The sequence below is a fragment of the Cyanistes caeruleus genome, chromosome Z (assembly GCF_971803275.1).
Source record: "Cyanistes caeruleus chromosome Z, bCyaCae1.hap1.1, whole genome shotgun sequence".
Classification (NCBI taxonomy): Eukaryota; Metazoa; Chordata; class Aves; order Passeriformes; family Paridae; genus Cyanistes; species Cyanistes caeruleus.
In genome coordinates, this window is record NC_141732.1 from 67,214,983 (window position 1) to 67,240,587 (window position 25,605).

The 25,605-nt window shown below is 37.4% G+C and overlaps 2 protein-coding genes across 7 annotated transcripts; both read left to right on the forward strand.

Annotated features, from left to right (window-relative positions):
- The first annotated feature begins 861 nt into the window (after positions 1-861).
- Positions 862-13,072, forward strand: CZH5orf34 (chromosome Z C5orf34 homolog). 3 transcript variants are annotated; one of them, XM_086869967.1, is made up of 13 exons: positions 862-951; positions 2,317-2,833; positions 3,080-3,169; positions 5,225-5,865; positions 6,472-6,567; positions 7,654-7,777; positions 8,591-8,682; positions 8,893-8,962; positions 9,362-9,532; positions 9,953-10,041; positions 10,753-10,845; positions 11,679-11,719; positions 12,464-13,072. In XM_086869967.1, the coding sequence occupies exons 2-13, from the start codon at positions 2,405-2,407 to the stop codon at positions 12,655-12,657; spliced, it is 2,130 nt and encodes a 709-aa protein (XP_086726093.1). In that variant the 5' UTR covers positions 862-951; positions 2,317-2,404; the 3' UTR covers positions 12,658-13,072. The 3 variants fall into 3 exon arrangements, with proteins under 3 accessions (XP_086726093.1, XP_086726094.1, XP_023800314.2); XM_086869968.1 differs by having other exon boundaries at positions 2,339-2,833; XM_023944546.2 differs by having other exon boundaries at positions 868-951; positions 2,304-2,833.
- Positions 13,073-13,367: 295 nt separating this feature from the next.
- Positions 13,368-25,444, forward strand: TMEM267 (transmembrane protein 267). 4 transcript variants are annotated; one of them, XM_086869977.1, is made up of 4 exons: positions 13,368-13,522; positions 15,539-15,646; positions 17,268-17,655; positions 23,704-25,444. In XM_086869977.1, exons 3-4 carry the CDS (start codon positions 17,332-17,334, stop codon positions 24,037-24,039), a joined length of 660 nt encoding a protein of 219 aa, XP_086726103.1. In that variant the 5' UTR covers positions 13,368-13,522; positions 15,539-15,646; positions 17,268-17,331; the 3' UTR covers positions 24,040-25,444. The 4 variants fall into 4 exon arrangements, with proteins under 4 accessions (XP_086726103.1, XP_086726102.1, XP_086726105.1 ...); XM_086869976.1 differs by having other exon boundaries at positions 13,374-13,522; positions 15,539-15,728; XM_086869979.1 differs by lacking the exon at positions 15,539-15,646 and having other exon boundaries at positions 13,428-13,522.
- The last annotated feature ends 161 nt before the right edge of the window (positions 25,445-25,605 follow it).

Sequence of the window (25,605 nt, forward strand, 5' to 3'; positions counted from 1 at the left end):
GACTTTTGTTCAAACTAATGTAGAAGTTTATGGTCTTTAAATATGAACTTTTTAAGTGCTTTCAGTCTTCACTGCAGCAGGGAAAAATGTTTTTAACTTTGTCCTGCTGCATAAGGAAAACAGGATAATCTTTTTGTGAAACACTGAAGTGTTTCCCACTTGTCTTAAAACTCACAGAACTTCAATATACTTCAATATACTACTTCATAGCTAGCGAATATGAGAGAGCAAAAGAAAGCAGCAGGTTTCTCACTGCCAAGATTCCCTTGTCTGCTGCTTGTCAGCCCACTCTTAATCACCCATTGTTCTGCCTATGATAAAGTAAGAGTCATGAGAGGTTTAAAGGTTATTTCACCTGAATTTTAGCATTTACGAATTTCAAATGCACTATAAAAGTGTAAAAGTGTTTCTCATCTACAGGTTTCTGAACAATGCCTTGCAAATGTACAACCTTTTTAAAAGATGTATTTTCTTAATGGCGTAAGGGTAAATCAGTGTGAAGGCATGGAAAGCAAAATTTGGGGGAGATGTGAAGCGAGGTTCTTTAGCACTGGTTCTGAAAAGAAACAGACTTCACATTTGAATTTGAGCATGAGACCCAAGCTTTGCGGATCAATAAAAATATGCATGCTATTTCCCACTCTTGATAAATTAATTATGATTAAGCAAAAATGTTTTGTACTTGAAAATCACACTTTGTTTAAAGTATTTCAAAATGGGCTGCAAGAGTTGTTGCTTTGCATGTGCTTTGCTGGTCAGTGATTTTCATATCCAGAAATGAAGTCAGCTTGTTCTCAGTATTTTTATTTTAAATCTGCAAAGTTCTTGCTACTTTGGCTTTTTTTTTTTTTTTTTTAACAGATGAGGTCACTGCATTTCAACTGTTGAGTTTTAGAATAATTGTACCACTAAAGAGAAGCAAGATTGGCCCAGCTACATCAGTTATCACAGGTATCACAAACTGCACATAGGCAGGATTTTTTTTCAGGACAATACTTAGTTGTGGTGCTGAATGTCAGTGACACTTGGTCAGGTTTGTACTAGTAATCTTTATTTCTCACTGGGACATTACTTCCTTATCATATTCTGCCTTTCCTTCCTACTACACACAACTCGTTGAATTACTGACAGCTCAAGTTTGCAACTTCTCTCTGACTGAATTATAGTTCCAGTCATCCAGCTGATGTCTGTGGATCATTAGTTGATACAGGAACAGAAAATTACATTCCAGCCAAAACTCAGGGAAGATGCTACACTGTACCCTGAACTACTGGTTTGCCACCTCTACTTCAGCCTGGGTGACCTACTTTCACAGTTCCTATGCTGAGGGCTCCAACCAGAGCAGTGAAATTGCCAGCAAAATATAATGCATCATCCATAAATAACAATATTCATAACTCATTCATAATCCCAATATATACTTGGAAACTTGCTTCGGGCAAGTACTGAATAGAATAATACTCATTAAAAAGGGGTATTGTGACTAGAACCAGGTTATTCTGATGTATGGCTGTGTCAGCAGCCACTTGACTGGGTGTTGATCTATGCTGAGACAACAGCTGTTGAGAATGGAAAATTGTACTGAATGCACTCAATCCATGATAGCACTAATCTAAGAAACCTGTACTTCCCCAAGCAGGTAATGGACAATCGTTGCAGTTAAGAGAGACCATATGGACTAGTGTGGATGTTCAATTGCATTTTCTAAGTGCTGGGAGTGGGGGTTGATAATAATTGTCACTTAGCTATGAACTATCAATCCACTTGAAACAGCTTGGGTTAAACTGTAACTATTGGTGGGGGATGGATGGTGTATACAATAGTCAGAAAAAGGCAACTAGGCATCGTATTAAAATTGTCCTTTGGCATCTTGGTCTTTCTCTCTGTTCAGATAGGGCTTCTACTGCCCAGTTCTAGGTACAGAGCTGTGTGTTGGCTCACCCTGCCCTGAGTGAATGAGTGAACGAAAAGGAGCTGTCACCAGAGAATTATCTATCTGTAGTGTGTCTCCGGGCTATGTTGTAGATAGGCAGACTACCTCCTGATTTTCCAGAGGTGCTGCTGCGGGGAGGGAGGAGCGAATGCCCAGTTGCTGAGCTGTGTGCTGGCTGCATAGGGATGCAGGAGAAGCAGTTCTGTGGGGAGCCCTGCTCTGCAGCGGGGCACCTGCTGAACGAGGTGTCTTTTGGAGAGGCACAGTTGTACTGCTTTTATTTCCGGAGTAGCAAAAAAAGCCCCACATCCTCACCCCCCTCCCCGTTTTCAGCAAATTTTAAAACTTATTTTAAAAAAAAATCACAAAGACGCCGTGTACAGTTCTTTCAAGCTTATTTTACAGAGGTGTGTATCGAATGCGCTCACCCACCATGAGAGAGCAGGAAGGCGCGGTAACCTCACGGACATAATGAGCTGGGGAGGAGCTCAGGAGAAGCTCGGGCGGAGTTCGGCGGGGATTCGGCAGAAGTTTGGGCGGCGCTCTGGCTGGAATTCAGGCGGAGCTCGGCAGGAGCTCCGGGCGGAGCTCGGGCAGGAGTTGGGGCGCTCGTCCCGCCCCGAGGTTCCCGCCGTGCGGTGGCGCGGCCGCCTCCGCCGCTTCGGCCCGAGCAGCGTCCGCGGTGCGGGCTCGGCCTCCGGTGCAATGGAGGCGGAAAGGCTGATGGTGCTGTTCGGGGACGACTCGGTGGAGGTGCACTACGCGGGGGGGTCCCGCTTGCTGCTCTCTCCTTGCGGCTCCGAGTATCTGTACGAAGCGGCGCTCCCCGCGGCCGCCCACCCGCTCCAGCCGCCGGAGACCACCCGCCAGCGGGTCGCCTTCGTCGTCAGTGCCTACCGGGTATGAGGTGGGCAGTGCCTCTGGGGACAGGAGAGCTGTCTTTCATCCCTGCGCCGTCCCGGGGAGCATCCCTTGGGCCGCGCCAGGGTTGTCTCCTTGCTCGGGAACGGGGCGGCCCGGGGATCCTCCCGAACAAGGAGAGGGTTTCATAGCCTCAGCTCCACAAAAATTATTAAATCAGCATAAAATGTTATCATTGCATGTAAAGACTCGTAATAGGGTTTGTTTTTCTCTGCACTTCAACAGGAACAGCTTCTACGAGCGCTGGATTTCCGGAACACATTTTCTTCTCGCCCGTACTTGCCTTCGCGTCTTATACCTCCAGAACGAATAAAGGTGGGATTGGTGTGTCTAATACTTTCGTAAAACAGACTTCTCTAACGGATTTGATGTAATTTCACATGCGTGTGTGTGGGTACAAGCTGCGATTTGGCTAATGGAGCTGTCATCTTTCTTAAATTACTGCCATTTTAAATTACACTTTAACTGTTACTTAGACCTCTGTTAATGCATTGTCTTTGGAGAAAGAAACACACAAGTTTGTTTACTCCTAGCAAGGGTAAAACCTAGGATTTTGTACATTGATACATTTTAGCGGTAGAAACTTTTCGGAGAGGTCACAGTGCAACAGGATGGTGTTTTCCGAGGCAGTCAGGTCTCCCCACTGAAGTACCTGTGTGCCACTGGGGTCTGTGAGAGGAATGGGACAACGTGTCCCTCTGTGGGAATGGCTGCTCCAGGTCAGACTCAACATCCATGCAGGGACAAAATTAGCATTTCTGGAAGCTCTACTCCAGATCAGCATCTCTCTGGGTGTTCACACTGAGTATTAGTGTCTGCACAGCATGGTCAGAGTCTTAAGATAACTGATTAATAAGTGAGTTTTACAGCTTTTAGACTGACCATTTATTAATAACACCCTTCATGCTAATGTTTAGTTGCCTAAAGCACTGTCATTCAGTGTCATCCTATACTTAATTAAAAGACATCAGTCCTTACCAGTCATGCATTCACTGCAAAGTACAGCAGCAAAGAGCTAATTATCTGTTCTTAGCAGCAGTAAGTTCCACCTTCTCTCAAGCCTTGAAAGATCTTGCTCATCTGGAGGTTGCCCGGATTTCTAGACTGTTTTATTTACAGCATCCCTTGTGACTACCTGCTTCAGGATGCTGAAGGATATAACTTCTTAGGCCACAGCAAGCTTACTATGTTGGTTGGCTTCTCCCTCACACCCCTTTTTTGTTGCTTTGGTTTCTTCCCCCTCAGTTTGAGAAAAACTCCTGCTTTTCTTAAAGCCAAAATAGTCTTAGAACTCCTGAGATTGTCCTTCTGCAGCAGTTTACTGTCACTTTATTGTTCTGTGGCCTGCTACCAAACAGTGCCCATGTTTTCAAAGTCCTGGCTGTTTCCCACATGCCAGCAGTCCACCATAATAAAGTAAGAGTTACTAAGCTTTCAGCTCTCATAATGATTTGTTAATGAGGCCAGACTGGGGCCTTGCAGAGTTAATCTAAGACTCGAGGCCTGTTACTACCAGTGACAATACTTTAATGGGCACAAAAACACTTAGACTGCATTACTTGCCTTATGCTTCAGTTCAAAACAACCCTGTGGTGTGCTTAGGCTTTCTTTTGACCACTCCAGCCACCCACATGTCTAGACAGCTCCATGAGGGGAATCTTGTCAGTGGTCTGGCCTGTTCAGAACTGCAGCTAGTATACAAAATGCAGGTTAACTGTGAATATATATTTAGTGTTATCACTATATGTTCAGTTTGCTCTTGTTCCATTCCTAAAACTTTCAAACATTTCATACTGATTAAACAGCTGGAGAGCTCTGAGTGTGTTTTCATGGGACTGAGAATTACAACACCAGAATCCTGGTTGGTGGCAGTCAGCTCAGAGCCCATCCTCCTATACAGAAATACATGTATTTATAACTATATATAGTTAGGATTGCTTTTCCCCATTGAGATCACATTATGTTTATGTAACCTTGTTGTCTGGTATTGATTATTTTTTAGTGTCCTTTTGCAATTCTTTATCAAATTCACTAGTAATTGAAGTGAACAAGATAATTTTGACATTCTCTCCCTTGTTTCTGAAGAAGCCATTGGAAACACAAATATGTGGTCACTTGCCCATGTACCTTACTAATTTATGATTGGATTAAATTAAAACATTATTGCTACATAGAACTCTGATAATACAGGAGGAAGCAGATATGAAGATTAGATGGTTTGCTTCCTCTGATAAATACAGAGCAACATTTTTTGCTATACACCACTTTGCAGAAGGACTGAATTAGTTTAAATATAAATGCTCCATTGTAGTTTCTGGGCAGCAGGTCATTTTTATCTTGCTGCACATTCCAATCATTTTCTTGTATTAGATTCTTCCCAGTGATATCTTAGAAATTAAATGGCCTGACCCTGCGACAGCTGATCTGACAAGATGTTTGGACAATGGCAGTGTGAAGATCTCATCTCTAGATGGCTATGCTCACCTTTACTTGTCAGAATTGCAGCAAGAATTTACAGTGGAGTTCTTATGCAAAGTCAGCCAGTCATCTGCAGCAACCTCATGCTCCTCTGAAAAGAACAGCAATTATCAAAGTGGACATCAATGTGGAAAACCAGGTAAAAATTCTGATGCAGGAGCCTCATTGAAACAAAGAATACAAAATAGGAATAAACATGGTTGTGCAGAAGGAAAATACAGGGAACCAACCAAACCAAAGGACCAAAGTGATGGAGATGAAGCCCCTTTGTTCCACACAAATTGTTCTTCTGAATACACATGGGTTACACAGCGTTGGACTGTTTCCTTGTGCCCAGAGGAATGGAAATATCCTTTGTCCTTGGCACTAAAATTCTGTAACTTAGATACTGTGGAAAATGTGATGAAGACATTTGAGAAAAACAGCTGTACCACTGTTGAAGGTGATGTTTTGGCAGACCCTGAAACACATGAAACAGTTTCTTGTTTACCTACAGCTTTGCCACTCAGCTGCAGAGCCCCACATTTACACAGGTAATTTAAACTCTTTACTTTGTGGTTGTTAACATATGCTTTAAAATTCTGCAGATTGGAACTTCAACTTCTAGAGAAAAATTGAATCCTAGCTGTAAAAAAAGTTTTAAATTACTATCAGTTGTGGATTTCTTAGGAACTTCTTGAAACATGACATTGTAAAACCAATATTCTGTAACTTACTGTAATGAAGCTAGAGTAATTAGTTCAGATTAAAAAAAAAATCCTGACATGCTGTATGAATATGTACATGAAAAAGAGAACATTGAAAAAAAGAACATAGGTTTTGTATAGGGGTGGGTTGATTTTTCCTCTTCAGTTTTGGAAAGATCATATTTGTGAGGTGGGCCAGTGGCATATCACTAAAAATAAGAAAAAATCATTTGCAGGATGGAGAAGTTTCATTTGGTAATTAAAGTGGATCACGAAGGAATTGGAGAACTCTGAAAATATGCGTCCTTTTATCTTTTGAATGTGTGCATGCATCAATTTTAGTCATAGAAATTATTACCAGCAAACACACACACAGAAGAACGACCAACACATGGATTTCTAACCTCACAGAAGCCAACTGAGTGAGTCTTTCATTGCATTTTACACACACAGGTGGACATTCTGTGACTTCTTTCAGAATGAAAATACAGAGAAGTATTCATTCCCTCAACTAATTCAAGTTGTGTGGCACCAGGGTGTTTTCTACAGGTAGGAGATCATTTGTGTTATCTTGAAGATGTTATTTGTATGGGAATTAAAATTTAACATGAAATGTCTTACTTTGTTCCTCTCTCACTCTTGGAGAAATGGAACACAATCTTCATGTCAGAGTCTCTTTGTTTCAGCTGTTTGTTAATTTAACTTCACATTTTCTAGCACGGTGTATTTTCAGTCCAAATCTGAAACCGTGTTTAAGTGATCTGGTTATCTGATTTCTTAAAGGTTTACTGGACAGCCAGAGTTCCCACAAATTTCACTTGCAATAATGGTACTTGCTTTCTTTGCAAATTAGTTTTCTCCTTTTGCTCCTGAAGATTTCATAGTTTAGAAATGTTTGTCTTGGTGACCTACATAATTCACATGTTCAGCTGTGCAATTTCCTGGCAAGTTACATTGTCCATATGGCTAACAAAAGCAAAAACAAAACAAACAAACAAAATTAGAAAAAAAAAAATTCAAATTGAAATTGCTACAACTGCTATTAGCACCTGAAAGTCTGATAAAAGACTTTTAAAAGACATCATCACTGGTGTTTAAACCTTTCTGCTGAGTGTTCTTGATTTTTCCTCACTGTAATTCCTAAATTTTCATCTCATCTAAACAAAATGTTTAGCAACACTTCCGAGTTTTTTCAGAGCTTTTGTTCTCAAATAAGACCTTCTGATTGTTCAGGAATTGTTCAGTCTGGCAGTTCTCTGTGTACACTAGGTATGGCTGGTCTACTAAAAAAGTTGGATTTTTCTTTTCAGGACCACTATGTTTCGTGGTCAGTGGAATGAGCAACTCTTGAGAGGTGTTTACCTCAACACAAAAAATGCTTTCCTTAGCTTATTTAAATCCCACCTCCATGTACATGTGCAAACAAAGAGTCTAGTAATGTTAATATTCTGTGTTAAAATAGTTTATTTGTATTTGTATTTATTCTGCTGTTTGTGAAACAATAGAACTTTTTCACGTGTGAGTTACTGAAAATGTGTTTCTGCTTATTTTTTTCTTCAGGTGTAATAACCTGTTTTGCTTGTCCAGTGACACAGCATTTTAAATACTTCCTTACAATCTTGTTATTTTTCTTAGATTTATCCATGGTAGGACAAACATCACAGAAATTTACCCTGGTGATGACTCATTTTTCAAGTCAGAGGGATCATTTTTGGGAAAATATTTCATACGTTATGCAATCCAAAAAGGAACAAGAAAGGTACAAAACTATCCAAAAGTTCCAAATCCCTTCAAGTTAGCAGCTTCCTTAAGACATTTGGCTACGCAATGCATAGTGAAGTCCCTATACTGGTAATTACTATAATTCCTCATCATTCATACAAAAAGATGATACTATTCTTTCTCTTTCAGAAAGTATTTTTGTAAATTTTACACAATTAGAAAATTCTTCTTCATTGTAACTTTTATCAAACTCAAGAGTAAGATTCTACAACAACCATTTCTCATTAATTTGGAAGTTTAGTCTTGAAGCTAGTGTATTGATTAGAATTTAATCTCTTTGTTCTTGGAAATGCTTTCCTACTGTAGGAAGATAGAACCTACAAGGTGCAGGTTATGTTCTGGCTTTGCTGCAGACCAGCAGTGCTGTGCTGGCAAAAGGATTTTGCCTCTGTGTGTGTCTGTTAAGCTCCCCCAGAGAAGAGATCCTCTCAAGGGCTAATGTAACACCTTGTATTTTTAAAGCAGAATTAAGGATCACATTTGTACTCTTGGAACCCAGCCTTTAATTTGTAGTCAAACATTGCCACTCAGTAATGACCTGCAGTTTACTGTGACAAGAGGACTTCCTGGTTCTTACTGAGTGTAAAGAAACTGAATACTTTAATATTTCTTCGCACAGACATAGGATTAAGGATATACTTTTCAATGAGATATTTGTCTGTGTTCTGTGGCAGATTTATGTTATTATAGTTGGCTTCTGTGAGGTTAGCAGTTTCATAATTTGCTCTTAATTCTGTTTTCATGCTACAGTACCTGAAACTGACTCATCTTCTTTCTGCTCTTTACTCAGGTGGAAGAAAAGATGTATTCAGTGAGCAGCCTACCTCCAGATGTGCCAGGACACCCATACTCTATATCCTCCATTATTACTCAGGCAACCAAGTAACTTTATCTATGTTACATTAATTCCACTGACTTAGAAAGGATAGGAGTTAAAATTACACAAAATGCATATTATTATTTTAAGTATAAAAATTAAAGGAAGTTATCTTAGCACTAGGACCTACCTAAACTTACAAAACAAAATTTACAAGTGTTTAGAAGACATAGTAGGAATTAAATGCTTAATACATTGTTTTTTTCTCTCCTCAGAATACTTCAGTATAGCTGCAAAACAAAACTGTCATTAAGTCATAATTATTATCTCTGCTGCTGGAAAGTGGTATGTAGCTGAAAATTTATAAATCTTGCAGTGTTATAAGGATAATTTTACAGGCTATAGGGAACAGGACTTAATCTAGGGGGAAGAATGGTGAGTGTATCCTCACAGACTGGAAGGCAGATATATGGGAACCAAAACCACGCCATTTATATTTATATTTATATTTATATTTATGTTTATGTTTATGTTTATATTTATATTTATATTTATATTTATATTTATATTTATATTTATATTTATATTTTATTTATATTTTATTTATATTTATATTTATATTTCATAATGAAGAGAGCTGGTTGTGATTTGGAAAAACAAGTGAATTAAAAATCTGGAACAGATACAGTCTTAACAACATAAATAGTCTTTCTTCAAGTTTTTAATGTATTTGTTTGTTTCTAGGTATCTGAGACTGATGGACGAGAAATGTTGCCAGTTTTGCTGCATGAAAAGGTTATTCCCAGCATAGGAAGACTGCTTGTATACTCGGATCATAAAGTCCATGCTGGTTTTTGGGATGGGATGACTCTGACTATGATTTGGGATTTCAGCTCTTCCTGTAGTGAGATCAAGGTAACGTGTGACTTAGAGGAAGGACTATTCCTAAAACCTTCCATGAAAAAGTGTTACTAGGAAACTAAAGAGAATACCAAACAAAGCTTCTGATGCCAATAAAATACAAAACCAAAAAATATTTGAAAATTCTATAGATTTGGAGACATTTTTACACAGTTTTAGAAACAGTTTATTCTTGAATAGCACAAAGTAGGAGTTGGGGCTTTGCCAGGTGTTTTTCCCCTGTGTTTTTCATAGAAGACTATATCAGATTCTATCCCTAGCAAAACACATACTTGCAAGTTTTTTTAAGTGGATTGTTCACAGATATTTCTTTCTTAAAGTGGCATGCTATACTTGTGGGGTTTTTTTTTTTCCTTTGGACTGCAGCAGAAAATTAATATTTGAGTTGTTTTGGTTTTTTTTTTTTATTCTAAGATAAATGAAGATGTAGGCTGGTGTAAGTTAACCACTCCTGATGGGCTACAGCAGCTAATACAAATAAGTCATCCTGGGGTCTATGAAAGGTAATTTAAATTAATCATTTAATTTAAACAATTTAAATATAAAAATTATTCTCTACAAATCCTCTTATATGGAGAAACAGTATTTACTGACAATATACTGGTGGGGATGGACCAAACATGTAATGATAAAAGCTCTATTTTACTTCTAGCAAAGATTCAAGACCTGTGTGACTCAGGGCCACTGCATGCTGTGATCCCATTATAACTGTTAATGCAATGTCTTTTAAAAAAATAACTAAAGCTGCAACTTGGCATTTACTTCAGTGGACAAAAAAAGCCCAAACACATTTGTCCTGTATAGAGCTGATAAAAGGCACTGAACAGCACTTTATTCAATTTTTGCTTATTAAAGATACTGACCTCCGTCTGCAGATTGCTTTTTCTAATCTGCTTGCTCTAATTACAGCCTCATTATGGGAATCATCAGAAGTCTTCTGTGTTGCATTTTAGTAAGCAGATCGTCACAAACAAAAATTAACACTTGTCCACTATTCAATTTTGTTATAATTTACTCTAACTGTACAGATCTAAATATGAAGAAGATTCTAGACAAAAAAATGGCAAGGCAAACTAGGAAAAAAGATAGATTTTGAATCATAGCTTTTTCTTTCAGATCCTAGTGTATTCTTTAGTGCCTTTAGTTTTTTGCTTGAAAATAAAGTTTATTTCTCATATAAATAACTACTTTTTTGAATTTCCATGTTAACACAGGTACATCAGAATAGTAATAGAATGGTGCAGAAGTTTGAATGAAAGGAAAGAGATGGCTGAATATACTTCACACTCTGTAACTGAAGAAAATTGGTATTCATCTTTATCCCAGATAATTGACTATAAATAATGTTGAAAACAAAACTCAAAAATATTATAAGCTTTTAATTTTATATCTTGCATTTTCTAATGGTCAAAAATGAAAATTTATTTTAAAAGTCCATTTATTTTGTATATGGTTTCATATTTTTCATTCAGTGTTTAAAATGTTCAGTGAGTTTCAGGTGAAGGTTGTTTCATTGAGCTTTGGCTGTCTTACTTAAAAATCAGAATTATGGTGTCTTTGTCAAAGGACAATTAATGTTACAAAAATAGTGTCTTGCAGTGAAAAGAAAAGATACCAGACTAAGAAAGATGGCTTTTAATGGAACACTAAGCAGTCCAAAACAGTACTTTGAACTGCCTAATGACACTTGTATCTCTTTGCTGACATATTTGTCCTTTTTAATACATGCTACTGACCAAAAATCTACTGCCATCATCCGCACACATATTGAGATATTAAAAATGTGTTAATTGAAATAAATTACAGTTGCACTTGTTACTTGAATTAAAGCAGATTCAGCTGATACATTTTATAGCTGATAAGCTGATGAAATGAAAATTCTATCTATATTTATACATACAGCAAAGAGACTATTCTTAGGGCAGAGACCCAATTTTAGAAACACAAGTGATTGGCAAATGTCAGCTATTGAATACTGGTATCAAAGACAGAGAAATTCTTTTTTTTTTCCACTTGGATTTTGCTGATCTAATTCTTAGTATTGCTAGAAACTGTTAAAAATTGAAATCTGAAGTAGAAAATATCCTTGAGAACCTTTTATGATACTGAATCATTTAACAAACTTTATTTTCTTGGACAGGTCTGCTGATGCTGAGCTTGAAAAAATACAGAGATTTAACTGTATCCTTTCAAAAGCTGTAAAGATTTTTTTCACTTTTATATTCTGCTGTTTATCTGCATGTTCAAATATGTACTTTAGATCATCAAAGGTTCTCTATCCTAATCTTACCTTCTATTACTGTCTCACTTCTTAGAACAACCTCATTTTTGTGCTTATCTGTTTTGTTTTAACACTTATTTTGTGGTAAAGATAAGGAAAAGAAAAACAAACAAAAACCACAAAAACAGTGTCAAAGTACAAAACTAAAATGAAAAGGCACCAGAAAACAAAGCCCTTTAATGTGTATTGCAGCAGTTTTGCTAAGAGTCATCTGCTGATCTGTTCTTGAAAGAGGAACAACACAGTTCCCTTTGGGTATCTTTCTGTTTATCAGTTACCTTAGTATTGTTCTACCTCAGTGTTGTGTTGAGCCAGCTCAAAACGTGCACTGTGCTGAATCTGTTTAAAGCCACTCTATAATTGTCTTTAAGCCAGTGCTCAATTCTATTAGTATGAAAAGTGCAGGCTTTAACACCTGTTTTCTTTTCAAAGTAACTTTTGGATAAATTGAAGTCTAAAGGACATTTTTCTATAAATGTTGTAGATGTTTCAAGTAATAGTCTTTTTCTTTTTTTAGCTGTATGTAATTACCATGCTACAAAATGTGAGACTTGGCAAGGCAGAATGATGAATATAAATGCAGAGACTAATTTTTCTTTTTAGGAGGAAGAATCTGAAACTTTTTCTTAACAAAGTAACACTAGTTTTATTAGACAGTAGCAACATTCTGAAAAGGACATCTGCTGCAAAATCCAATCCATCTGGTATTGCTGTCAGAAAAAAAGAAAACAGGGTTGAGACGGAAGAACTCAGTGAAGGTTGCGTCTTGGAGGCTTTGGAAAAAACTTCTAAAGTCATTCAGGATATTGAACGCCTGCTTGCTGCTTCTGGGAAGTGAAGCCCCCAGGCACATGATGCCCTGTATTCCATGTCCTCATAGAAGCTGTCCCAGCTGTGTCTGGGGAGACTCTGAGGGGAGAGAGGAATGAAGGCTGAAGCAGAGGGACAAGTTGCCAGCATATTTCTGGGGAAGTCTGTCAGGTGCTAGTGCAATATCAATAATAACACCAGTGCTATGTTTGGTATAGGAAAAGAGAACAGTTGAGATAATGGAGCACTGCTGTATGAATAGGTCAGGCCTGGCCTGACAGTGTTGCTTTTAATGTATGAATATACGTTTGAATAAATTTGATTAATGGATCACTGCTGAAATGACCAGCAGAGACACGGGAAGTTTTCAGTGTAAAAACGTGCTTTTATTCAGATGTTTCCACCAAGAAGTCTTAATACCGAATAAAATGTTTCCCAAATGCTTTCTATAGTGCTTTCTTTGAGTAAATAAGTACTAATTTCAGGGCAGAAGACACTTCTCTGCTCTGTGGCATGTCAGTAGTGCACTATGTCCTTAGTAACAACACTAAGCTCTCATAATTTATGTTAGAAACATAAAAATATTACATTATCATAACTGAGTTGCCCCCAGCACTTAAAGGAGCCAAAACGTGAACTCCCAAATCCTTTATTTAATAATCCTGGAAACATCTTTCCCTCACAACCAAGCCCCGCTGGCCGCGCGGGGCGGGGACGGGAGGAGACGAGGCGGGTCCTGGTCCCAGCCTGCTCCGCGGCCACGCATGCTTCCTAACCGGCTCCTGGAGGCGCTTCCAAGCCCGGTGCCTGAGGGCTTCCCAGCCAGCTCCGGCCGGGATCGGGGTGGCTGAGCCCCATGGGGTGAAGGGCGGATGGCGGCGGCCGCGCTCCAGGTGGGCTCCGGGGCGGGCGGGGCGGGCGGCGGCGGCTCCCGCGCCCCTCACCCCGCCGAGGGCCCGCGCCTCCCCTCACGCTCCTGCTGATCTCGGGTTTCTAGGTTAATTTCCTACTGGGTTTAATTTAGTGTGCTCTTCAGCGTCGTGGTAAAATCCTACCTCTTCCTTCTGGGCTTTTGCCCTCTCCAACCTCAGAAATGCGTTATAATTATCTGGCCCAAAAGTATTTGGTAGATCACCACAATAATGGATTGTAATTATCTTGCCCAAAAGCATTTGCGTGATCACTCCAATAATGTGTTACAATTATCTGACCCAAAAATGCTGGCACTGACAGTTTTTCTGGGATAGTTTTGGGCTGGTATCTCCTTTTCCACAGGATTGTACGATAAAGGCTTGAACTGGTTCAAGCCTTTAATTCTGCTTCATACAGTTTTCAAAATAAATTAACATCCAATATCATATAATGAGGAGTTTAGGAGATTATAGAATTGTAAAGGATCACAGTCTTTTAACTTCTTGTGTAGACTGCATAATAATATTACTTGGCAGGGTGTTGTTCCATTGTAGATTGGACTTAATGATCTCAGATGTCTTGCCCAACCTAATTGATTCTGTAACTTCATGCATTAAATTCCTATATGTATTCACATATCTGATAGCGTCATGCAAAACTAGGGCAAAAATTACACAGAGCAATATATCTGAGTGGTAATTTTAGCCATTGTATTTTTTTTGCTTGTACACCATGGCCTCTTATTGTCAACTATTTTCCCATAAATGTATTTACAGTTTTTGATCTAAATATCTTCTTCTTCAGTAATTTAAAGTGTTAACTGTGTGTTCATAAAAATTACTTTGGTAATTTCCTTAAATTAAATTAAGCATATCTGCAAAATTCAATTTTGGCACTACAGAGACTATGCTTAGTGCTTTATCTCATGTAAAAATGTCATGGGAAACCACAGCTCAAAGCTGGGTTACTCTGTCAGAGCTGTTTTGTTTTATGTAAAACCTAACTAGAATTTCCTTCAGGATGTGAGGTGGGCTGACACAGAAGTTTTGAAGCAGTCTTTTGTGAATTATTCCCCACTTTTCTGTTTTAACAATAATGCAAGCTACACAACTGCTTTCTGAGGTTTATGTGCTGGAAAAATTGACGCTTTATTATGATATTTTGTAAAGAGCCTGAAAAACATCATTTTTCAGGGACAAAAAATGTTCTAGTTTTACATTAAAATTTATAATTTCAGAGATTATTTTGGTTGCCCAGAGTTTTGCTTTTTCTGGTCTGATTTCCTTCTTGATATGCAGAATATTTCTGGGAAATTCTGTTGTACTTGGGAACATGAGTTGATTTTTACACAGGCAGCACTCATTTTTGTCTCAAAAAGAGGCTGAAATGAACAGTTTAAAAAGAACAGTAGGACATGGCTCTTGACTTGACCTGAAGCCAGTTTTGCATCCTGTTCTTCATTCTGGTGCAAAGAACACCTGCCAACATTACCCATAACAAAAGTGTAAGCCTAACACAGAACTGACACAGACCTCTCTTCCTGTATTAATTTCTAGATCTCTCTTCATCTCTTCCAAGGTCACTAAGTGATGGGGTGGAATTTAAAAAGAGATCCCTGAGTGGGACTCATAAATGTTTCATCAGGTGGGAATCTTCCGGGCACAAGAAGAAATCTGTAAAAATTGATTGCGCTATCCATTGAAATGCAATTATGTAGAAGACTGGAACTGTTCTTTTTGGACTTTGTGTTTTATTATCTTTTAGTTGCTATAATGTTCTATTTTTATTTCTGCTCTTCTCTTGTTTTATGGTCTTTTTTCTGCTTTCTTTTATAGCGCTTCAAAGCTTAGCTGAAGTTGCTTTTAGCTCAATTACATTTTTTTACAAATCAATTAAATATATGTTTATTCTTTCTGGATTTTTTTACTGTTCATATTTCATGTATGCTGTTTTGCCTAATATCAGCGCTTACTGGCGCCTGGTTTGTTTTTATTTAGGATGGGACAAATGGTGATTGGTATTTCCTGCACTGGACTGGGCAGACTGGATTCAGAAAGCACAGAGGCTCAACACTGAGGCATAGACCACAGACATCTCCTACTGGAGTAAGGCACCTGTGATGGAAAAAAAAATGTTCTCCTAGTCCCAGGGGAAGTTTGATTCTGAATACTGGTGTGCTTTTTAAAGGTATCTTGCTACATCACCTCTTCACAGATTGGATTCTTACACAGCTTTTATGGTAATTTTAAGTGAATTCCAATCTGACGTGATGGCCATATAGAAGATACATTTGTAAGGAGACTGCCATTTTTTTCTTTAAAGTGGAATTTATTCAGCAATGTCCTGTGTGCCATAAGGTCACTCACCAGAAAACAGCACTTCCATTGTTTCAGGAAATACCTTGTGTCTACATATTCATTCAGAAGAGGCACAGTCATGGTTAACAGACTAAACTTGACCCACTTTTTTCATCTCTGTGCAAAGTCCATGTATTATTCATGCTTTCTTCTCTTTTACTTTTTAAAATGTTTTCTAAATAAATTATTTAGTAGGCTTTTTCTTTTCCCACAGAAATGCCAGGAGTTCTGTCTTGTGAATAATTCTACAACAGGCATGTAAATAATCAGGAAGAAACATTTATATTTTGTGAGATTTACATATGTTTGAAATTACGAATTGTTCTGTTTCAGTTTAGGAATTCAAATGTCTTATATGTCTGATAATGTCTCTTTTCAAACCAAGACATACACTTAAAAAGGCCCTTCACAATAAGAATTTACCTAAAGAGGGGTTGTCAAGATTTAATGTATTGCACAAAAATGGCAAACCCATGGGAAGAATCCATTTTTTGGTAGGATATAGGCTTTAAAACTGTGGTCTGTCCCTACAGCTCCCCAAAAAGACTAGCATAGCAGCTGGGACAGTTAGAACTTCTCTTGCAAAAAGAGGAGTTATGTAGGTAATGTGGCAGACAATAGGTAAGTCCTAAAAGTAACAGCCAACTTCTCTGATGGAACACATGCTGAGGAAAAGCTTAGGTAGTTTTGCTCTGTAAGGAGGTGTTTTGATTACTTTGCTTGACTAAATGGTTGTTGACTTTGTGTTTATTATAAATAGTGAAGATATTTTAGTGGGTTTGGTTTTCATAAGGTTTATTCTACATTTAAGTCTCCAAACTAATCAAAGCATTGCTCAGGAAAGGGTACAAGGGGAATACTACACGTGTTAGCAAAGAATGTAAATTAAAGCAGCAGTTTGGATTACAGATTGAAAACTCAGTTTTAACAGTTGTTGTATAGAGAAATCTGGGATTTTGAGCATCAGTCCTAAGAGTCCTCCAAACTGAATCTTCTTTTGTTATTATAGTGTAAAGTATTTCATTGGATTAAATAATATATTTAAGATCAGAAGGAATCTTCAAACATATTCAGTGTATTATCATAGATATGTTTCAAGTTATTTTGTAATATCTAACATTTCAGTAAGTGGAATTAGAGCTCTCAATGTTACTTGTGCTGGTTCTAATTAAAACAGGGCAGGTATTTTAATTCAGAGCTGTAGTGTTTAAGCCAATAAACTAGCTGAAATTAAAAATTCCCTGTGAAGGCTTAATGCAAACACTGAATTTGGGGTCTTAATGCCCAGTTGTAGCTGTGTTAACAACTGTTTTGTGCAAATGGATTTTCTTTATTTAATAGTTTTCTTTCTGATCTCTGACATTTACAGAACAACTGACGATACAAAGGACAATGCACAGTGTGTATCCTGATGACATTTTGTGTGCTACAACATGGTTTTTGTCATGGCATCTGAGACTGAAAAGGCCCATGCTCTTCTTCAGACTTTCAGCACAGCGTCAGTTATTTCCAGTCTAGGTTTGGGGATATTCTGCTTTGTAGCAGACAGACTTCTGCAGTTTTCCTTCATTCAGCAAAATGACTGGCTCCGAGCCTTATCTGATAATGCAGTGCATGGTATACTGGGGATGTGGTCCTGGGCAATAGTGATTGGACTCAGGAAGAAAAGTGACCTCACTGAGATCACCCTGGCTGGCTTCCTTGCCTCTATCATTGATGTGGACCACTTCTTTCTTGCTGGATCTCTGTCATTAAAGGTAAGTCAATAGATCAGTAATTTGTTAATTTATCACTATTTATGTTATTGTTCTTCTATCATGTCCTATACAAAAAAAGTTCCATTGATAATTTAATTGAATACATTTAATAGATATACAGGAATTATATTTTATATTTATTATGATTTTAAAAGGCATAAAAATATTTTACATCTACTGTTCAGTTTCTGCTACTTCCTACTTTGTGCTTCCTTCCTATGAGAAGGAAAAAAAGAGAGTTTTGCACATGTACGTGCTATTCTACATGTGTCACATAGTTGCTTTGTTACCCAGCTTAAGGAGTTAAATGCTGTCTTGCACACTTTTGTGGATGAAGTGGATTATTCTGCTTGTCTTTACCATAAGGGTTAGAAATATCTGAAATGTGGGGTAGAAATATATGAAACTTTGATGATAGAGCTTCTGTGTAATTTAATTCAGTCCTTATGAGTAGTACATTGGATTTACCCAGCCCTGAATATTTCTCCCACGAATAAGCTATATGTGAACTGTCACCTTTAAAAAGGCAGTCTAAGTTGCATTTAAATATAGTTCATTCAAAAATAAAATTTAAAAAAAAAAACAAAACCAAAAAATAGTAGGAAAGCTTATTAATAAATCAGTTTATTAATAAAAGTAAAAATTTGAATTGGCTCCTGTTAAGCAGTGAATAGATCATCATTTATTTGCAAAACTGCTTGTTAGGACTGAGTTTCTCAATAGGATTTTGCTACCAGACTATTGCACTCTTTTCCAGTAGTTTTCCTCCTCTAGTTTGCTCATAATGCTATTACCCTGTTCATAAGGTAATAGTGGGAAGGGGAAGGAAAGGAAAGGAAATCCTTTATATTCATGTAAGTAAAGAAGAAAAATGGTTTACCAATTTTTAAAAAATATTTAGGCTACAGCTAAGTGCAAGAGGCAAATATTGCTTATAGCTGAGATGTAAAAATCAGACTTACAATGGAAAAATAGGCTTTGTTGACATACAGTATCACTATTTTTGTAGAGAAAAGATGCCTTTTATTTGTGCATTTGATCAGTTTTCCCCTCTTGGCTTTACCAGTGCTGAGGAAAAAGGAAACAATTGGGTTCCTCAAGCAGCTGGCCACATTCCCAGTGCAGCCCAGGATACCACTAACCACCATTTTGTCACATGGACAGTCAGACTCCAGCATGTCCTGGTGCTTGGCATCATTCTTTCCTAAACAGTCCCTAGTTCTCCCCTTCTGTGTACTTCTTGCATGTGGAAATGCAATGTAAAGAGAAGGAAAGTTAGCTTGGTTGATAAATGGTATAAAATTCATATAAAATTATTACTGCATGCAATATGGAATAGAATTTAAATCTCTAATTATTCTCATCTGTTTTTTCTTATTTTTAAATCAGTGAATGCAAGTAAATGAATGGCTAGCTGTTAGAAAGTATTAAAATTGTATTGCTCTTTTTTCATGCATTTTAGATGATTACCAGTATTTTTCTTATTTACAAACACTAGATGTCCCACTTCACCAAAGTCTGAGAAGCTGACTGTTGAATTGTGTCATGGAATTAGGAGGTGACCTGCCACTTGGCAGTGAGGCAAGGTTAAATACACCTTCCATGATGGGGAACATTTGTGTAGCCTGGCATATCCCTACTGTGTGAAACCAAGTCAAGTTTTGTAATTTTGTGACTTAATTTCTTCCTAGGTGGTTTCAGTTCCCAAGCAGATTGCAGATCACTTACTAATCCAGCCTGAAGTATTGTTGGTGACAGTTAGATCCAGTTCTCTTTAAGTTCGGGGTTTTTTTGCCAAAGACAGCTGATTTCTTTGCTCCCCCCCAAAAATGTTTTTCAAATCAGGAACACAAAACTTAGCAGATAGAGTCATAGCCCTTTTATGTAGCTGAGGTAAGGAGAAGACAACATAACCAAAGGCTTTTACAGACTGATTTGCCTACCAGCTCCTTTCCTTTCCATATGTTAACTGTGCTAATAAAGGAAATAATCCAGTGTAGGTCTTCTGACTCCTAGAGCAAAATCATTACAACTTGTAAAGCCAGTATTCTTTCCAAAGACTCTCTTCTCAACTAAATAACTTTAAGAAAAAAATCTTAAAGGAATAAATTTATGTTTTCTAAACCTCATACAATTTTTCTCCTCTCCTCTGTATCACTTTTTTTGCCTTTTACCTCTAAAGGGTCCTGTCCACAACTGTGAGTAGCATTTTAAGTAAGACTTCATTTGAGCCAAATGCTGTAATTTAATGCCTTTCAATGGCACAAAAATACAATGCTTCTTTCCTTTAAAAAAAAATAATAATCTGTTGCAGGTTTTGTCTTCTTGCAGTGCCATCAGAGTCCCTTTGGTTTGTGATGTAACATAATGCCCATTACTTTGCTTCTGTCTGGCCAGCTAGATCTGATTGTAATATGTAATTTTTCTTTCTTGGGGTTTAATATGATGTGCCTCTCAGTTTCTTGGCACAATTTCATGCAGTTGCGTTTGTAATTTATTACTTCATGGGATATTGTTTTACTATGTGTTTTTTAGATACTTTTTAACTACATATCTGGTAGCTACAGTCCCATTCTTCATCTTTAAATTGCATGGTTGAGAGTAACTGCTTTAAGAGACTAACATGTTTACTGCTGTTGCAACACATTACTAAATAACAAATTAAAAAGTCTAATTAACGAACCACACCACTATTAGTAATTTGTACCAATAGTATATTTCACTGTACACAATCACATATAAGGCTCGTCATCATCACTTCTAAATCTGATGATGAGTTCCTTTTTATGTGGTAACCTTTTTTTTTTATGTGGTAACCAGTACTGCCTTCTACCTCCAATTGCTGCCTTCACACTACTCTGCTTCTGTTCCTGCTGATGCCACTCAGCACTTGGATTCTTTGGCCATTGGTCTGTTTTTCGTGGTCATCATTATTTTTCTGCAGTATTCAGGGTAAATAGTCACCTGTGGTATTTATATGTTTGCTCTGATAAATACTTGTGTACCAAGTACCATGTGATCTGACCTTTTGCCCACATTGTTTTTGCAACAAGTATGAAGTCTACAATTACTTCACTACTTGGAATTTGTAGTTCTTTGTGTTCCATGTGGTTTTTACTGTGCACACAAGTATAGAAGAACCTGTCTCACTGACTAGTCCAAAGGTGGTCGTTTCTGCAGTGTGTCTTCAGTCAGGAGTGCTGGCATGACATAATGGACTATTCTCAGACTCCACCAGGACCATAGACACACAAACATGAAGAAATTGCTGTCTTGCTGCTAAAGACTCACCAAATTCTAGAAGTAGAACATGCAGTTGGTGACAAACATACGTAACACTGCTGGGAAATGTGTCACCCGTGACTGACCAGGGCTGTACAGGAGCATTTCTGGAACTGGAGAATAAGCTTTGCACAAGCACAATTTCTATATAGAATATGTTACTATGTTGTTAATATATTTCTTGTTAATATATTAATATTAATGTATATTACTATAATATATGTTACGCTGAGTATGTTGCTACAAACTAAAGACGTCAGGCTTGTGAAGCAGTGTAGAATACCAGGAAGGGAGCATCTGTTGTTACATAATATCTATGGTGTCGCCATGAGCAGTAAAGTAGATAATTTGCATGGGTTCTCCTGCATGCAATTACTGTCTCCTGTCTCCAGCTGCTCATTGTAGTGAGAGAGGCTGGAGGAGAAACAACTGCAAGATGATCTGGTTGAACATGTAGGCAAATGGAAAAGGTCATTTGCAAATAAATCCTGTTTGCAAAATTTTTCAGGACGTTTAAGACAGAAAAGGCTTGTTTTTATGTTTTTTTGCAGGAGTTTGTTGTTGTTTGATTTATTGGGGTTTTGTTAGGTTTTGTTGTTTTGTTTTTTAAGATCTGCTTTCTAAAGGCAAACAAATTTTTTGATTGTTTCTCCTATTAGGAGAAAGAGTATAGCAGCTTATATTAGCAAAAAGAACTACCTGTCTCCACGGCTTGGCAACTCAAGAATGTAGGTGTTCCTTTTAGTTGCAGAATGTAAAAGAGGAAACAGACTGTTCTTCTCTCAGACCTTGGGCAGCAGCATATCAGAAGCTTGATGGCTGTCCTGTAGTTAGAGAACAGGACTTTCTCTTGCTCAAATTGAACATATAGGTTTGCTACATCAACTATATTGCTATAACAACCCTGCCATCTGAAATTTATATGAAAAGAATTTAAGCATCACCTTGGCATCAATACCGATAAACTGGGTACATTAGTAACATTAAAATTTTCCTTACTCACTGTTTCTCTGTTGGCACCTTACCTTAATCAGCCAGAGAGAAGACTAATTTAGACTTTGCTACTGGTTTTTTTTCAAAGTGCAGAAATAGAGGCCAGTCAACAGATTATCTGCCAAAACATATCACTATGCAGTTTTTTTTCAAAATTAGATTAGTATGTACTTTTGAGGCTCCTGTTGACAGTAACAAAAATCTGACTCTTTGAAAGGCAGATGATAAACAATTTCACCATCACAAGATTTTTTCCACTTTAATTTGTGAAAAATCTGCTTGTGTGAAACAGAGCTGAAATTGAAGAAAATAAACCTTTTGCTCCAACTTAAAGGAATTGGGTCCACAACATTAGAGTTAAGAATTGTTGCGACAGTTTGTGAGCTTTTACCTGATCCCATTACCTGATCAGGAGAGTCACAGACAAGCATGTGATGGGAAGCTAAAAGAGCAAAGCTTTCTGCAGGCCTTTTCATGTTGGCTGTGGTTTAAAGTGTGAGCTGTTACATTTCAAGGTAGTCTATAGCTTCCCATCTCTGTATTAACTGGCTAAGGCTACATCAAAGTTTCCTTGCAGAGAGGATAGTGTTCCATGCAGTAATCTAAATTATGCATGAGCTTGATGAACCTGTGCCAGAGTCTCAGTGCGAGGTCCTCTTGCTGTTGAATCCTGCAAGGATTGGGACAACTGAAGAATGAACAGGTTAGCCTTTGTCTGCCTTCTGCAGGAGGTGCGGTGAGGGATGTGTTTCAACATAGTAAAGATATGCTGTCATGTTACATCTCTGGTGCTTTGCTACAGGTTTTCTGAGTGCTCACCAGTATCTAAATTAAGCCAATGAAAATCACATCAGCTCTTCCATAGACCTCTTAGTAATGTGCTGTTGTTTCTCCTGTGCTTACAGACACCAGAATCTACTTATTTGTTGAATACAAATTCAAAATGCCATTATGGTTTTTTATTATGTTTAAGTTTGTGGTGGTGGTTGTAACTGTTGCTAGTGAGTACCTACAGAGTATCTTCTAAAACATGTATATTAAATTGACATTATCATTTCTTAAAATGGCTGACTTTCACTGGCTAGACATTCACCTTATTAAAACCAAATATCAGGCTTTTAACTGAGTTACTGTTAAGTTGTTGATATTGTTGATACAAATGCTTCAGAGCTTGGCTTATGAACTTTGTTTTGCCTGTCCATGAAGAATACTGTGTCGAGGTGCTCAAAATACATGTAACTTTGATCATATTTTTGTCCCATTGAAAATTATCCTTCTGTTTTAAACAAGGCACAACTGAACCAACTTTCCATGTAACAACTGTAGTAAAATACAGGATGTATTTTTGGAAGTAAATGCCATTAAAGCACATGATTTATTTCAAGTAAAACATTAAATATTTCAAGTGTATTGCATGGTTGTTTTCCTTTTAATTATCTTGAAATTAAATACATATAATCAGTGCAGCAGATTATACAAGTTCCTGTGTACCACATAACTGTGTGACAAATAGGATTCCTCATCGCTCTCCCTCCCTGTTTTGTTGATGATAGTACTTAGTAGGATGCATGATTCATATCATACAATAGAGAGACAGGGCAGCACACAGCTCTCATGCATAAAATTAAATTAATTGTAATGGAAAGGAACAGTATGTTTTTCTTTCTGCTTCCACTTAGTCACCTGACAGTACACCTGCAGACACTCATGAAACTTTTTTTCTCTTGTCACCATTGTTGTAGCCATTGACAATAATATTTTCCTCTTCTGCAGGCTGCTCTGACTCTTCCACGGAGACCACTTCTTCATTGTTCTACTGTGATTCCTGTGGTGGCTCTGACATTAAAGTTTATCATGCAACTTTTCAGGCTTAAGGACTCATGGTGCTTTCTTCCCTGGATGTTGTTCATATCCTGGACTTCTCATCATGTCCGTGATGGGATTCGTCATGGCCTCTGGATCTGCCCATTTGGAAAAACTCCTCCCTTGCCGTATTGGCTGTATGTGGCAATTACAGCATCTTTACCTCATCTATGTTCATTTATTATGTATTTAACGGGCACTAGAGAATTAATGTCTATAAAACATGGAATTCGCATTGATGTATAGGAATAATGGCTTTTGAAAGTGGTTTGTGGTAGCACTTGAAATAACCTGTCTGTCTGTCACTGAAGGGTTTCCTTATGTTTGCTGCACCTTCTGAGTTAGTAATTTTAAGGTTGTGGAGCCAATTACAGCTCTTGTGTCAATTCCTTGTGGTCATAGAACCTATTTAAGGAATGATAATAATTTTATATCTGTACATTTCCCTTGTACAGTGTGTGGTCTTCCATGATAGTTCATGCATAGCGAGCTGATTATAAAGTACTTAGTTCCTCTCTGTAGTAATTACATTACATTTTACTGTCATGGTAAAGTACTTTCTATTACTGCCATTCATCTGATCGGTATTCACTTTGGATTTGTATTCTGCCTTCGGAGAATACATTTCATCCAGATAGTATCTGTATAGCACTTTAAAATTGTGAAGTTCTATATAAATGCTAGGTATTACTGAAGATTTAACAGTGTATGGCACTTCTAAAAAATCACTCAGTTAGCCTTTTGAATTTATTTATATGTTAGGAGGCTGGCTGGACTTTCGTATTCAACCATTTGAAAAGAAATACTGCCTGTATTTCACACTGTCTATCCACACCTCTTTGAACTTGTAATCACAGAGTGTTTTACTAAATTCTATATCCCCGTGTAGTTGCTTAGTACTAAATTTGCAGATATTACTAGCTTCAAAATTAGAATGGTGTAGACAGTTTGGTTGTAGTATTATGATGTGCTGGCCAAATTGTTTAATTTTGAAAAATACACTAATTATGAATACTATTTAATTTGAACCAGGGAATTTTAGTAAATATTTAAGAATTGTGTGAAGTTTCAAGGAGACACAAGAAAATAAAAACTGCTTATAACACAAGTTTGCTTAAAGACACTACTACTCAGTAAAGCATTTTCCATTAAGTGCAATATCATCCTCATAATTGTAAAATAAAATGCATTATTATTGTTATTAATATTATTATCATCATACTGAAATAGAAATTTCCTCATAAAAAAGTTCCATAAGGAAAAGTATTATTATGCTGCAGTTTATGAGGTAGTAATTTGCACTATGGACTATTCAGTTTTCATTTATAGACATCTCTCAGAGTCCCAAATTAAAACTTGTCTGGTCTTGTCTAACTAGACAAGACTGTCTGGATTTGTGTAGTTTATGATGAACAAGCTGAGAATGTCTATTAATAATTTTTAAATTTTTTATTCTCCACCCATTGAAGAGATGGGGCCTTAACTACTCCAGCTTGTGATGAATAGCTGTCAAAGGGGATCATTTTTATGGAACAGCATGTATTAGGTAGCATGTGCTTAACTTAGGTTACCAATGGGTGTAAGCAATGGGTTTAAGCAATGTGTAAATTTACGTTATTAAATGTAATAGAATAAAGTTTAAAAAAAATTATTAAGTAGTATGTCTGTCTTAATGAGTACCAGAAACTTTCTGTAGCTGCAGAATACTTAAGGCTCTTTGCAGCACTCTGCTAATCACGGAAAGCATTACACCTCTTTAAAATGTCTTTGCAGCAGAAGAATAGTCCCTGTCATGTCTGTTCTTCATGTTAG

Coding starts and splice junctions, on each gene's coding strand:
- CZH5orf34 (XM_086869967.1), top strand. CDS start 2,405: ATGAGCTGGGGAGGAGCTCAGGAGAAGCTCGGGCGGAGTTCGGCGGGG. Junction 7,778..8,590: donor TCCAAAAAGGAACAAGAAAG/GTACAAAACTAT, acceptor CTCTTTACTCAG/GTGGAAGAAAAGATGTATTC. Junction 11,720..12,463: donor AAAAATACAGAGATTTAACT/GTATCCTTTCAA, acceptor AAGTAACACTAG/TTTTATTAGACAGTAGCAAC.
- TMEM267 (XM_086869977.1), top strand. CDS start 17,332: ATGGTTTTTGTCATGGCATCTGAGACTGAAAAGGCCCATGCTCTTCTT. Junction 17,656..23,703: donor CTGGATCTCTGTCATTAAAG/GTAAGTCAATAG, acceptor CCTCTTCTGCAG/GCTGCTCTGACTCTTCCACG.